Below are 16531 nucleotides of genomic sequence, written 5' to 3' on the forward strand. Positions count from 1 at the left end.
CCTTAACCATGTAACAACATACGTGAAAAAGCTCTCTCTCTGACCCACCTACTCTACAGTCAAAACTATTTTTAAATAGAATTCACTATTATTTTTCTGAGTCCTTCCTAATGCTGTTGGTCACCCCCCACACATTAAGGTTCATATTCCATGAAAATGATGAAACCCGGTAATGCAGGCATATTATATCACTTATAAATGCATCCAAGGGCCAACATCCTAAACCAATGTAAATCTATCACAAATAGCCAAGAAATTAACCAACAAAAATTACTAAATTTCTTTATCACCAACATGTTGAGAAGTAAGTCTATTAAAATATTCTTCACTATACACACAATTTTAAAAAGCAATGAAGAAATTTTGAGAATCATTTACTACATTACCTTTTTCATTCAAATAAAACTGCTTCATCCACAATCACAAAGCAACTCTGGTAGTTGTTTTGACCAGGACATTAAATACTTTTGTTATATTGAAATATTTGTTTTAAAAATATGTGAGTATGTGTGTGTATTTGCTCCTCTGCTAGATTTACTTAAATTACACTTAACGTTTTGTTGCTTAGTATCCCAACAGTGCTACCCATAACATATGCTTTCTCCAGAATGCAGAAGGATCAATGAAAATGCAGTTTTGACTAAGTACCTTTTTAAAAAATTCAATTCACTTATTAAGACAAATTTTTAAAACAGGGCAGCTATATTCTTTCTCTAGCAGTCTCTAATATTTAGATGCCATACAATCATATTTTCCATTTATTTTGACATTCCACAGTTTTCTAAAAATTTTCATGACTGCATATAAACTCCAACCACTAGTTTATACATAAGAATGTAATTTGCTCAGGGTTACCTGAATGATAAAAACAACAGCCCAGGTCTTCTGAATTAGGTAAGCGATCTCTTTTCAATAGGGGACTATAATATCTATAAACTGAAAGTTTTCTTACCTCCCCCTAAGAAAAAAATTGATTTTAAGATTTTCTGAGGTCATGAAAGAAAACGAGGCAGAATGCTACTTTAAAGTTACTTGTTTTGTTAGAGGGAAAAAAATCCTTCCAGACAGTTACTATGATAATCTTTCCAGAGTAAAAATTAAATTGGGTTTAAATTTCCCATCGGAGAAATTACTATCAAAATTATTTTGAAAGGTGAGAAAGGCCTGAAACAGGAAACCAGAGTATGTACAGTGTGCTCAATTTGAGTTTAAAATGCAGACGGTTAGGGATACTTTTTGAAGTAGTTCATGTGACAGAGATTAGGGATGCCAGCTGACCAAAAATTTATGCCCTTTAAGTATAACATGGGTGCAGAAAAGACTACCACAATATTAGTTTGAACTAACAGAAGTATCCAAACTACTAAAATATTTACATCATAGTACTCTGAGTTAGTCAGATCACATCTGCAGCACTGGTCTGCATTTACATCACTGTCAAATGGTTTCACAGCAACTGTTTTAGGAGCAGGTATGAAACCATCCTGTCAGGTTGAGGACGAATAAGATCAGAAGAACCTTGGCAGATTTAGCCCAGAAAAGACAGGACACACATGATTAGATATTAGTTTATACTGAACATGTCAGAAATCGTTTCAGTTAAAACAGGTTAGGGCTGATAAATCTTAGATACACCACTAAAGCTTGAGAGATGGCCACATCTATGATAGGAATAAAGTAGGAGAAATATTGAGGTTTTCTTCCCAACTTTTCAAATCTCACTGTATTCTATTTTAACTTTAGGCAATTTTAGCTTTGATATTTTAAAATAAAGATTATGGATAATGTTTTTGAGATACATATGAGAATTTTTTCTCCCTTGCAAGACTTTATTTTTAACAAGGAGTTACAGTATGTCTGTATTTCTTTTATGTCTAAAAGGCTATTTTCCTTCTGTTGGGATTCTTATAACAGGAAAATAAAGAGCTAATATAATTTTGCTTCAAAATAAACTTTGTCACAAAGAATTTGTTCTGTTAAGCAAAAGTTTAACAGATTATTTATCAGGACAGTGTGACATTTTCCTTTGTGCTAATAAATCCTTTCCCAAGGCAAGGAAAGTACTTTAAATGCTTCTATACTAAGCAGCCATTATGCCTGGCCAGTTTACCAAGTAAAAATTGCTTGTGCAACTTACTTTGGCTAAAAACAAAAACCAAGACAACAAATTTCACCCCCTAAAAGTGCATTTAAATAAACTCTAGAGAGACTATACAGGTTTTCAGAAGTTGTACTTTGGACTAGATCCAATAAGCATTAAAAAAAAAAAAAACAAAAAAACCCAAACTATTTTTCTCATCTATTCAATACTTCATTTAAAAAAATCCTCATTCTAATGGAAAAGATAGCTTATTACCTTATCATACTATTTACAAGTAACAGGACTTTGTGGACGTGGGTTTAAGAAAGAAATTTTTTTAAGTGATGCAATAAAGGACTTGATTTTTTAAAATCCAAATTATGATAAAGTAGACTCAACTGAGTAAGCCTTGTAGAGTGAAGAACTCCCCATATCCAATGCTGTAGAACAAGAAGGAGCAGCTCCAACTACACTTTTAGGAGATGAATTTGCTGGCATGGCCATAGTTCTTTCTATGCAACAGAGAAAAGAGCTTCTTTGTGGGAACTGCATCACGTTTCCCTACACCATCCCATAGCACCCTAGAAGGGCACAGAAAAGATTGTAGCTTACTATTAAAGGCCAGTAACCATATCTTGATTTTTAATTAACCAATGATCAGCAAATATGCTTTGATCATTAACTTAGAAAAATACCAGAAGTATATAAAATCACCAACTAAGGCAATTAATTTTAATGAGACTCTAGTGCTAATCTTATTAAATACCTATCAGAAATATTCTGAACAGATATAACTCATTTTTAAAGTTACATAAAACTGCAGAGTATGGATATACCATAATTCATTCTAACTAGCTTCTGATTTTAGAAACTTGGATTGTTTACATGCTTTTGACTCTATATGCATTATCACAATAAACAATTTTATACATTCTTTAAAAAAGGAAGTACTCTGAACAGTTCTGAGTTCCCAGACCACTTAAAAATAAACAAATAAACTTTTAAAAGAAGTTTGAAACAACGCCCTCAATAGCCCCAAATCATGCAAAATAGGGATGTTTACAGCTACAAAATACCATTTTAGTATGTGCTGGCTGTTGGGACAAATTTTTTAGTGAAAATGATTTAGTGTGTTTATTTTTTGCAAGAATTTTATTGGAAGTAGCAGTCTTGGGGAATATACTTTTTATTAGCATGCTTTTTATAATTTTTCCTTATAAAATCTATTTAATAAAAGTATCCTTTTCATTTTTGATGTGTTTCTACCTCAAAAAAGATTTAAAAATTTGGGCTTTTGAAAGCATTTAAAACATTTGATCACATATATGGGATCATTTCATTTATGATTAAAAATAAATTGAACCAAGACAAATTTTTACATTGATGCAACTGAGCAGCTGACTCTTTGAAGTACCAAATTAAGTAAAGAGGTAGCCAAAACAACCTTTTCAGTTTATGTGATTATGAAATTATCTGTCATCAGAAAAGGAAAACATAGGTTATGTAAGACCACAACATTTCCTCCCTCGAATTTTTAATGTGATAATGGAGTAAAATAATGTGATTTGGGGGTTGGGGAATCAATGAAAAACAATTCATATACCACGTATGTGCTGTTATAGGAAACCTTGGGTTTCCTTTTAAACATTAGTTTTCCTATCACTTCCATATTTAAGTTCCCTAGGCAAACTACAGAAATAAGTTCAAAATTTTTATACAACTGAGTTAAAATAATGAATAGGTGCATACAAGTATTACCTTTGGTTTAGAATAGAGGGTTGTTCTATGTTCCATCCACCTCCATTTCCAGTGAGCATAGTGACTTGCTTTGTCAATTTATTTGAAATATCTTCACATTTGTTCATCAGCCTTATAACTACATCCCTTTCTTGGATCAGTGTTTTACAGTTCCATATCAAATCTTCTGATAAGCCATTTGTTTTGGACATCTTTGTGAACTATGGCGTGAAAAGAAAAATAATTTAACAGTTCAGATCTAGTAAATAGAAAGCCTATCTCAATTCCTTTCTTTGAGAGAGAAAAAAGTTTGTTAAACTTCTACTAATGACCTTAATCAAGTGTGAACAGAACCTGCACTTGAATTTTCATGTTTCACTTTAATAAATCCTACTACCACCTCAAATTCATCGTGTTGAAATAAAATATATCTTTTTCCTCAAAACGCAAGCTTGTTACTTTGTCCCTGGTAGCTATTCTTTTATAGGAGAAACTCTAAATTGTTAATGTCTCCTATCAAGATTTGTCTTCAAAACCTCAGATTCACATCCATTACCAAAGGTAATAGTACCAAATGTAGTAACTTCATACTAGATCGCTCGCCTCCATTTTTGTCACTTCCTGTGACTATGACATATAGTAATATGAATAAGATGGTAACATTGATTGTGCTAAAACATATCTTCCCTATCTATCATCAAAGTACAACCCTTCAAGCTTTCAAAATTCCAATTATGTCACTTCATATTTTACCCTAAACTGAGACTACAACTTCGAAAAATACTGCATGAATTAAGTTAACTGTTACCAATTCAATAATTTGATAAAACTTAAATATAATATCAATTTCAATATAACACTTATATAAATTGGTTCGTGAGACTTTCTTTCAGAATGTATTTGTATTTATTTTTCTAAAGAACACACTGAATACTTTACAATTTAAAAGCTGTAACAGAATTAGAAGTTTCCCATACGGCTAGCTGAAAAAAAAATATACCCTAAAGAACTATACAAAAATACACTTCCAGTGAAAAGATTAGAAAAAAGCCCAGTGGCTATCTGAAAGCTGTTTGTTGGCAAAAAGAAAAATCCCTAGTCCAAAACAGAATAAAGGAAACTAAACTAAAACCATCTGTCAGGCTAAAACCACACATGATTTTGATTCATAATATCTTATTTAGCATATTCTTTCAAGTTATGACAAGAATCTCATTAACAACTTTAAATAATCCCTCTGATCACAGTATTTCTAAGTTCACAGAGAAGCTCAAGCAATAGAAATAGAACACTTACGGGATATAATAAGAAAATTCCATTAAAAATGTAGTTTATACTAACACATACTTTTTACACCTAACCTAGAATAGGCTGCTAAGAAAAAAAGTTTCCAGTCTATTCCAAAGCCATGTTATTAATGTACTGCACGATTAAAAAACAAAATAAACCAAAAACTTGGCATGTCACAAAATGACACTAGGACACATGAAGGTATCTGCACACTATATTTTCACATCCACAATGTGACCTCCCAATTAGTGCTTTCCAGGGAAAAGATTTATACATAAAAAACAGAATATGTAAGAATCTGTGCCTTGAAGACTTTAATGACTTTCTTCTAGAACTTTCAGGTAAAATTTTTTATTTAAAAATGAAACCCTAAAATTATAGGCCAAAAAAATCAATCTCACGTCTATTGTGGGGTGGGTGTATGATATGTATGTGAGTGTAAGAACCAACAAGAATAACCAGGGGAAAAAAAAGGAACATATATTATGTGCCTTGTATGTGCCAGAAACTACTAGGTGTCTTTTGTTCATTAACTCATTAAGCTCTCACAACAACCGCAAGATCAGTCCACCAGTTCTGAATGAGTAAACCAAGGTTCAAATTTCAAGGTCACAAAGCAGGATAAAAGATTCTAAAGTCTATACTCTTTTCACTAAAACTAGTACCGCCATAAACAAAAAAACAAAACTTAAAAGTCAGGGAGGGTATAGCTCAGTCGTAAAGTGCACGCCTAGCATACCTGAGGTCCTGGGTTCAATCCCCAGTGCCTCCATTTAAATAAATAAATAAATAAATAAATAAATAAATAAATAAACAAACAAACAAACAAACAAACCTAATTACTCCCCACCCCCGCCAAAAAAAAACCCAATTAAAAATTAAAAAACAAAAACTTCTTATTTTCTGTAACCAACTATCATTTATTATGTTTTTTTTTTTTCTTAGCAAGTACTACAGGGGCTAGTGAAGGTACCCATTCCCTGTCCTTGTGTGGTTTATAGTCATTTGGAAAGACATGCAGCAAATAATTTTACGTGTAAGGGGAAAAAACAAACTTTTCACAAGGAGACTATCAGAAGCTAGGATATAGGAATCCCTTTCAAAGTAGTAAGACAAGAAATCGGAAAGAACTGTTTTGACTCAAAGAAGATCAATTTAATATGTCAAAACCTAGAGAAGAGATAAAGGTACAGGACAAAAAGAACCAACCAGACATTACTGTTCCCCAATGAAAGAACACATTACTGACCATGTAATGGTACTGGTGGGAGTATTTAACCTTCTAATCATAATTTCCCAGAAAACAGAACCAGAAAAGCCCAGACTGGGAAGCTGTGGAACAAATGATTGGGAGAAAGTGACAGTGAGAGAGTGAGAGAGATGAAACAAAATCTGACATGAGCTGGTAACTGAAGCTGGTGATGTGTACATGAGGGTTCATTATACTATTCTAATTTTTATGTTTGAAATTCTTATGGGGCAACGAAGGAGAGTGCAAAAAAGCAACCTTTACTTTACAATGCTGCAACAGTTTGACTGAGACTTCTAGTGAACTTGACATTCTGGTTATTTTTTAAGTCAAAATTTCAAAACATAACTCCCTGAGGCTTCCCACTCTCTTTACCTCTCTTCCCATACAATCCAATCAACATTAGAGATGATCCAAATTGCTGCTGCTAGTTTAGAATTTAGATCTATCTGTAGTGATACAATGTCCATGAATGTAAGACATCAGTAGACAGATTTTCAAGGAAAAAGTTTCATTGTTAATAAATCTGTTAGAATTAGGTTCAGTTACGAGTGATAGTAAATCCAAAACATCAGGGGTTTAAATAAAACATAAGTTTATTTCTCTCTCATGTAAATTAAGACCACAGGGGGCAGTTCAGATCTGGTAAAGTGGTTACAAAATCAAGGATTCTTCTACTTTGTTGCTTCAAAACCTCTATATGTGGATCCTACCATCACACTGACATCTCAACCAACAGGAAGAAGGGATCCTTTAAAGATACTTTCCAAAAGTCACAGTATACTCCTGCTTACATCCCACTAGACAGGAATTTGTCAAATTACCAAAGGGAGGCTGAAAAAACGTAGTCTTAATACATTGTGGGAAATGTAACCAGCCATAAATCTGTTCTAAAGCACAGATGGGGTTAAAAAGAGAGAGAGAGAAACAATTAGATCTAAAAAAGTTTGATTCCACATGACTAGAACTGATATTGAGGGGTGAGTAGAAAACTACAATTGATTCTTAACATTTCACTAATGATATATACAGCACTTCTAATGTAAAATATTGTGGATATCTGCAGCTAACATTTTTTTAAAAACCGGCTACTGGACAGTTATTTTATTTAATCCTTGGACTTTCCCACTAATTACATCCTACTTACAGATGAAGAAATACAGGAACAGAGAAAGAACTTGCTTTAAGTCATGTAAATTGCTAGAAAATGTCAGAATTGGGATTCGAAAGCAGGCCATCTAGGCAATTTAGCTCCACTATATTATTCACCCATCTCCTAGTAGGTATTTACAAAACCAAGGGGATAAATAAAGAGGCAGGAATGGAACTCAGAAACAAGAGATCCAACACAAGAGAGAAAAACAAGATTTTTCAAAACGCTGGGGAAATGAGATCCCAGTATCACAGTTGATAAGCTGGTCTATAATATGGCCAGTCCAAAGTAGGTCATAAGACTCCAGAAGAGACTTGCTTCAAGATGATGCAACTGATAAAATACTTGAAGTGTCTAAAATTTGACGGGAAATTTAGACAACTGGAGAAGAGTTTAGAGTTGAACTTTAAGTATACAAAAAACTAAGAAAACAGAAAAACCAAGACAACTAATAACTAGAGAGAACACAATGCTGAGCAAGAAAAAAAAAAGTAACCATGTAGTATATTACATGGCTCAGCTATGAAAGGCATTTGCATAGTCTAACAATGTAGATACTGAAAATTATTTTCAAAATTACCACATTAACATACTGTTAGAATTGGGGAACTGGAAATGGGCATAAGAGGTGAGACAGACAGTGATAAGAGAGCTAATCCTGCCAAAATGTTAACAATATTTATGTCATGTCAACAGATAAAGCCTACAACTGAAAAAAAATTTTAAAGCATTGTTTAATATTATCCAGAGATATCCAGAAAGTATTAAGAAACAGACAGAATAAGAGTTTGAGAGAGGAAGAAGCAAAGTTTCGAGTTCCTTAAAGAGGTCAAGCAGAATAAGAATTTAAAATGTCCTTTGAACTGGGAGGGGAGGTATAGCTCAGTGGTAGAGCTCATGCTTAGTACGCACAAGGTCCTGGGTTCAACCCCCAGTATCTCCACTAAAAATAATAAATAAAATCCCCTAATTACCACCCCCCACAATAATTAAAAAAAAAAAAAAAGATGTCCTTTGAACCAACAATCAGTGGATCATTGATGATGTCACAAAAGCAATTTCAAAGGTGGTGGAAAGAGTAGAGGCATCACATAGGAAAGGGGAAGGCTAGCTCTTCAGACAGCTTTTGTAAATTTTTTTTAAGTATTATGAATCATATCAGGAAATATCCCAAAATACCTCACAGTGGTTCTTTTGTATAATATCATAATATCCATTTTCTAGGGAAAAAACTAAATAATTTTAAGCTGCACACTGGTCAAATTTTTCTGATCAGAAGGCTAACATTTGATGCCTTATTTACAGACTTCTTTTCAAGAAACTTTTGTTGAACATTAAGGCAAAATTTTACTAGAAATTCTTAAATTTTTTAGAGAAAAGCAAAACACCTGACTTACTCCAGAGTCCTTTCCTACTTTAAGCAAGAAGTATTATTAACATCAACAATACACTATAGATTAACCTGACTTGTCAATAAAGAATGTACTTTTAAGGGAAAAAAAAAAGAATCAGAAGAAGTAGAAGCAGTTATCTGCAGTGTGGGAAATAGGCTAGAGAAGGGGATGGATATGGATTTTCAGGGAGAATAAGCCTGTAGAATTATTTGTTAACTTAATATATGCATAAATAATAAAAAAAATTAAAAAATATTTAATTTCACAATATCTTCATTAGGTGTGTATAGGGACAGAGAACATGGTGACTTCCCTCAAAGAAAGGTGTAAGAAAAAGTCTACTGTTATGTTACTGTTTTCTGAAGACAAAAAGCATTTAATAATCCTGTAAGTTAGCTTTACTAAAACAAGATTTAATAAAATGTAGAGTATAAATGCGGGATCTACAAGTAAATCTAAAGTTATTGATGAATATACAAAATATGACCTTATGAGGGATAAATTTGGAATTTGAGATTACAGATACACACTACTATAAATAAAACAGATAAACAACAAGGACCTACTGTACAGCACACGGAACTATTTTCTACCTTGTAATAACCTATAATGGAAAAGAGTACATATCTATATGTATAACTCAACCACTGCTATATACCTGAAACACTGTAAATCAACTATACTTCAATAAAAATTTTTTAAAAATATGATCTTGTTTACATAATATGACAAATACAAACATATGCATAAGCAGATGGTTGCTCAATAAAGCCTTAAGTGGCAGGTATCTAGTAGAATTTTAGCTAAACTTGACTTTCTTCTTTGTTCTTGCATGTACTGTTTCAATTGTAGACAAAGAAAACAAGTCATTCTTCAAAAAAATGATAAAGCTATTTTTTCAGAGGGAAGAAAGAAAAAAAAGTAATTGGTACTTACCGGATAATTACATGAAAAAAAAAACAAAACCCATCAACATGGCCCTGATTACTTTCTCTTTGATTAAAAAATCAAGTATTACTTTAAAGCCTTAATCTTTTAAAAATAGTCATTAACTGAAGTACCTATCTCTTGCCACAGTGTGTCACTCTTATAGTAAGAATAATTTTGAATTTCTATAGGAACAGAGAAATTGTTCAAAAGCAGATTTAATTCCCCACCTGAAAAGTAATATTCTTAAGCACAGAGTCCTAATCTTATTCACTGCTATGAAAACCTGGCAGCAGCCTATAAAGTACTCAAAATGTATTTATAATTTTAAGTAAATATTTACCAAAGTTATAAAAATGAAAACAAAGCCTGAATACAGTAATCCTATACCCAAATTTACTGAAGCCACTCTATCACGAAGGAAGGAGTAGGCATTACAATACTTCAAGTGACAAATTTAGACAGACATTTCACAACCACCAGGAAAACACAGCAAAAAGAAAACCTATGGTCTAAATTACTAGTAGATGGGAGCAGCACATGTTTCCATATGAGCTAAACCTGGGCTGCTTGGTTAACAATAAAAAAAAAACAAACTGCATTTATGCTGATCTAAATGTTAAGGAAGTAAATGCACATAAGAAAAGTTTTTAGGCTGAGCCATTTCTGAATAAGCTATTCATAAATCTTTAATTTGGTCAGTATATACTACTATTCTGATTAAAGTATAAAGATTAATATAATACGATTATCATAGACATAATAGCATCCCCACCTTACTCTGCACAAAGCTAGGTAAAAATTCAGTAAGCGGTTGGTGAACTGATGCCATTAAATGTATAAAATCTGGTGATAAAAATCCCAATTTTACCATATTAACAGTACATGTCTTTAAACTAATGATATTTTGACTTGCTGTATTTCCAAAGTCTACATGAATTAATGCTGTGGTTTCTTATGATGAGCATGCACTTTTTGCTCTTAAAGCAGAAAAATAAGTGAATGGAAAACTATGAAAACCTGACAAACATTTAGATTTTAAAAAAGGGTATAAAGCTGCAAACATAAATATCCCTATATAATGCACTTATTTAGTTAAATAACCAAATTTTCCTCATGTAAATAAGGGTGACTAGAATATCTCAGAGCATTTTAATTTTTTAAAAAGTATAATCCTCTGACAGTCATAATAATGATGTTCAATTTTTCAACTTCTGTTTTAAAAGGCAGTTACCATAATTTTCACAATCAAATGAATTTTTTAATAAAATAAGACAATGAAATACTGATTACATTCAATTTACCAATGTTATGGTGACTTCTATTTCAGCAAAAATCATAATTAAAATATATGCAGATACTTGATTTGTTGGCTCAGTATGCACTATAATGAAATATTTATGAATTTTAAAGTTCTGCCAAATCTCCCAATCCTTAAGACTGAAAAAAAAAAAAAAAAGCTTCCACAATAATGTTAAGTGTTTACTAGACATTTGCACACTGTTCTTAATATATAATGCCTTATAATTTCCAGGAAAGTATGACTGAGGGACATAATTAAAACTTCGACTAATTCTCATAGGAATTTTTCTAAAAACAGTAGTTTTGAAAACAAAAGTAAATGTTTTTTTTTTTTTGGATGGGGGAGTGATTCACAGGTACATTACCAAGCCTCTGATTAATAGGGAAGGAGCAAATTGACTTCAGTAAATATACATATTAAAAAAATAGGGAAGGAGCAAATTTATAGTTTTTTTTTTAACCAAAATGTACATAATATGACCTTTCCTTTGATGACTTTAAGATATTAAATTGCTCTTTAAATCAGTTACATTCAAAATTCTAAAGTAAATGAAAGCAGAAGCTTAAAGTTCTAAGCAACTTAAAACTTAAAAGCTTATAAATACCGACTTGCTAATTTTAACTGTTCATTTCCAAAAACTTACATTTACTAACATTTTCAGGATAGCAAAGCCTTATATTCGCTGAACTCAAGTATCAAGTTTACTTCTTAATTATCACATAAAATAATCAACATTTAGATGAATGGCTAGCAAAAATAGTCTCCATATTTAACTTCTAGAAAGGGGGCAAGATGCTATAGGAGGTTTAAGTAGGTAATGCATATCTATCTACAAGTTCATGTCAAGACTAATTTAAACTACGCCAATTAATTAGTAGGGGAAATATGCTTTCCACATGTTAAGTTGCTGAATATTTTTAAAAGCATCTGGCATTCACAACTCTGGTATAATTTATTTTTACTATGAGATATGTGGGCAAGTAGTTACAGTGATTAAACACACTGGTGCAGATAATTGCATTCCTTATTAAACAAATTAAAATCCCAACAAGCCTGAGCAACCCGACTCTGCAATAACATAGGAGACCATTAAAGATTAAAAGAAAGAAGAAAAGGAAGAAAAGAAGAACAAGAAAGCCCTTCAGCAAATACTTTAGCAAATAAATCACTCAGGCAAAGCCGAACAAGTTTTGAAAGAGCCTGCTTTGACAGATGTTCTCTGGAAAAGCAAAGGCTTTAGGCAAAACGAATGGCTTATTTATTTTTTTAAAGGCATGAAATACCAGTAATGGTGTTTCTGTATTTTTCAAGTATTTTAATTTTTTAAAAAATGCTATTTACAACCATTGTTCAGGGACCTTCCTACCCTGACACTTTAAGATACTCATCAAAGGGACTTAGGCTCATACAAATTTGTCACAAGTTTAAAATTAATCACAAAAGCAACTTTACTCCTTAAGTTCGGGAATAAAACCTCCTAAAAATTTATAAAACATCGAGTCACTTCATATTCTAAAGCTGTAAAAAAAAAAAAAAGATCCATATTGCTTTCACAGCAGGGCCTGCTTAGAATTCATGCTGTAAAAACTCACATTCTCACAAAAGTTGAAGCAAAATTTAAAAGACAGAGTCCTTGTATTTTTCTGTATGAATAAGATTTGCTGACTGTTGACATTTATAAAACTCAAAATACAGCTTCTTTAGATAAAATTTGTTTCTAGAAAACAAAATTCCAGAAAATGATCATGCAAAGTGTACTTACCAGTGCTTATGCCTTCCCTTCACCTAACGCTTGAATTCTAGGCTTCCACACACTTTTCTATCTTTCCAATTAAAAACGCTGCAGCCTGCTACACTCCATAAAATGGCCGCGTTGTTTAATCAAGAAAAACATGTTAGAGATTGAGCTGTCACTTATAAAAGAAAAATAAAATAAACAATTGCTTCTTTTGTGGTGAAGCATAAAACACTTAGGCTGGCATTTTGAATCATGGAGCTCCCCTGGACGTTGCTATTGCTCTTCAAGTAGTTGTAGTAAAATTTCTGCCACATTCTCACTTTTTGCATGGTGTCTCAGCAGTAACAGATCAGAACAGGCTAGCAAACAACTCCTTCCTAAATGTAAGCTCTAATTTCTTCTTCTTCTTCAGTGAAATGAACCAAGTTTCTATGCAAAAGAATGAGTGACAGTATGCCCAGCCAATCAGCTTGGGTTTTTTCAGGAAAATCACCCCTTAATTCATTCAAAATTAGGTCATATGACACTATTTGAAATACTATTGGCTTACCATGAAAATAATGTTTGACTCTACACAGGATAAGGCCACCCATCTATGCTTCCCTGGGCTGAAGACACCTTGACTATAAACGGTACTGTGAATTAAACACACACAGGGGAAAAAAAAAAAAAAGAATGTAGCCTTACCAGAGCTTCCCAACTATTAAAGGGCCGGAGTTCTATTATCTTCTGAGCCTTTTTCTGAGAGCACTGAGGAATCAAAGTAAGTTCACCAATTGAAGCATCTTGAAGGAAGTGAAGAATTTTACCTTTATAGCCATCCTCCATCACTTCTTCACCACTACTATAGTCCTCATCCAGTGAACTACCGACATCAGAACCTGAATCATACTCAGAGTCTTCAATAACTCTTTTAGGATTAAATATATTTTTTTTACGTTTCTTGTTAAAACCATTTTGTGGTTTCATGGAACATTTCTGTTTCAGTTTTGTTTTAGCTGCATTTTTAGGATAATTTTGACTTCTTGAAGAAACTTCTTTTCCATTTGGAAACTCACTAGGTGAAGGATATTGCATATCTGTGTACAGAGAAAGTAAAAATAACTACATTAGAGATATAAATTGAATATAAATATAGATATATGACCTCAAATAAGATAAGAAGAATGTTTAAATATATCTACCTTTCTTTTCAATACAGAACTCAATTATGATTTATTGTTGAATCTTGATATAAAGAGAAATACTGAAGTAGAATTAGAAGTTATACAATGAGTTGAAATAGTTTCAAAAACAGATAACCTTTTTTTTAATGAATTAAACTTAAATCCTCATTTTCTAACAAAGACTCCAAGCACCTAAGTGGCAGATGCATATATGTAAGATGTCCCAGATGTTATTTAGCAGTCCTATCCCCAGGCCAACACTGATGGGTGCAGTAAAAGCAACACTCACCCTAAACTAAAACCATCCAAATTAAAATCAATTTTTTCCTCACCATCTCCACTATCCTAGGTCCATCATTACTCTAAAAATCATTTAAATACATTAGTATTGAAAAGCACGACTACTTTATAACTAATTAGTCTATCATAGTCCACAGAGTTCTAAGATGCCTGTGGTTGGAGGTACACTGCTATTTTATGTACCAGCAAGAAAATGCAAACCATTAACCTATAACCATATTTTATTATTTAGAATGTTTATGTTTTACTTACTCAAAGAGCTTTTAGACTTGCACATTGATTATCGTACATTCATTCTTATACATATATAAAAAAGTAAGCAAGACAAATTGATTAAGTGTTCCTCAAATTTTTTCACACTCATAATCTTTCTCTTCTGAATCATTTTTCAGACTCAGAATTGGTGATACTGGTGGCTTTCTTTACTCCACACAATATCATTCTCTTTGCCATCAAGAGCACTTGTTGTACAGCATTTCCTAAAATAATTCATTACCAAACAAACAAAACACCTAAAGCCACTGTGTTGGGCTTGTAAAAAGCTGGTGTTGCAATTATGAAGAGCTAGTCTACTTGATTCCTGCTTAAGGATGTTATAAAGATGTGTGATTCAACTCCTTTCTGCTACTTTTCTCCTACCACTTGGTTCCCAAAGTTAAGAATGTTTCACTATGAGATCAGGGACTTTGTTCCATGCCAGTGATATCCATCTTATATGTTTCTGATACTGGTGCTTTTGATATTCATTTAAGTGCAGGCTAGGACATCTACATTACAATGATTTTAAGACACCAGCAATTGTTAGATCCTTTCTGGCTGAGAGCTGTTTAACTGTAAAAAAAAAAAAAAAAAAAGTTTCCTTTGTACTCCATAAAACATGGTAGTTTAAAAGTAGCCTTAACTGTAACAAAAGTTAGCCAAGTAGAAAAAGATGTTTATTGTTTGATTTTACACTGCACTAAAGAACAGGTTAAACCATTTGGGAACTGGTCATTTAAAACTTTTGTACATCATTATTTCCAACATCTTTTGCAATCCCATTCTCTGATTATTAGCTAACAGGATTACTATTTTTTTATATACTAAAATACAATATATTGGGAAGCATGAAATTTCTATAATGACATAAAATAATTACCTTGGTCTTCTGCAAACACTTTTAAAGATTCTAAAGCCTCCGTGTACATCCATTCATGTTCCTTGAGTACCTCCCTTAATTCCTAGAAATAAGTCATTGATCTTTTTGTTAAAAATCTAAAATTAACTTGTTGAAAAAACCTTTATACTCTTTTATAAATAAGTAAAGCACCTGAAAACTTACTAGAATTCATATCAGATTATTTCATAGTTATTTTTATGTTGCTTTAAAAATGCTTTCTGTGTATATAATTTCACCTCTGCAAACATACAACAATCTTTCTTCAGAGGGAAGGAAGCCTAACTGTTTTTGCATTTCTACTCTGACTAGGAAGTGCTCTGATACCAGAGTACCAAAAAAATGTTTGCTCAATTAAACTTCAACATGCAGCTAAGCTTTTATACTTCAACATGAAGCTAGGCTTTTATAAACTGCCAACTTCAAAGCATGTAATTTGAACATATGTAAAGAACGAGTACAGCAACAAGATTTTGCATTCAGCTCATCAGAATTTAGCAGATGTACTACCTGCACATGTACCTGAATAAATCAATACAAGTGTAAATGTATTCCCAGTGTTGAACAAATAATGTGCTTCCATATACAATCTTGTGATTGAACAAAAGTCCTTTTAGCACTGGCATGCTTGGCATGGGTCTTTACCGACTCTGAAAGCATTTTTCCTATCTAGCAAATAGACCAAAGCTTATGGAATACTACACTGCAATGCATTATTACACTCAAAAAAAACTTCATGAAAAATTTAAAGGGTGAGAATATGAAAAAAGCTAAAACAGGTGACTTGGGGTTATAGATGGCATCATAAATGATTTACATTTTATATGAGTTCACAACTGTTACTACAGCTATGTTTGTTACGATTACAATGCTGATACTATAGCTAGGAAATAAGATAAATAAATAATGTAAAGAATTAACAAGCAGTTCAAAAATATTTTATAATATTGATAAAAAAGAATATTTAATCAGAAAAATGCAGAACTTATCCTAAGCTTTTCACATGGTTGATCTCAAACACTATTTTGTAATATAAAC

The 16531-nt window shown here is 32.3% G+C and overlaps 1 protein-coding gene and 1 non-coding gene across 6 annotated transcripts in view; one reads left to right on the forward strand and one right to left on the reverse strand.

The window, feature by feature from the left end:
• Positions 1-16531, reverse strand: part of SMARCAD1 (SNF2 related chromatin remodeling ATPase with DExD box 1) — a 72362-nt gene that overhangs the window by 15858 nt on the left and 39973 nt on the right. For 3 of the 5 annotated variants that reach the window (XM_045515697.2, XM_010953548.3, XM_010953547.3), the window contains exons 8-10: positions 15476-15557; positions 13559-13950; positions 3839-4038 (exon numbers count right to left, since the gene is read on the reverse strand). In XM_045515697.2, coding sequence (XP_045371653.1) covers positions 3839-4038; positions 13559-13950; positions 15476-15557 — 674 coding nt within the window. Of the gene's footprint in view, positions 1-3838; positions 4039-12895; positions 13479-13558; positions 13951-15475; positions 15558-16531 lie in introns of those variants that run through there. The other 2 variants (XM_074343756.1, XM_010953550.3) reach the window with 2 other exon arrangements.
• On the forward strand, positions 8381-8452 carry TRNAT-AGU (transfer RNA threonine (anticodon AGU)). Its single transcript has one exon. It is a non-coding gene; the product is annotated as a tRNA-Thr (tRNA).

This window comes from Camelus bactrianus, chromosome 2, assembly GCF_048773025.1.
Source record: "Camelus bactrianus isolate YW-2024 breed Bactrian camel chromosome 2, ASM4877302v1, whole genome shotgun sequence".
Lineage (NCBI taxonomy): Eukaryota > Metazoa > Chordata > Mammalia > Artiodactyla > Camelidae > Camelus > Camelus bactrianus.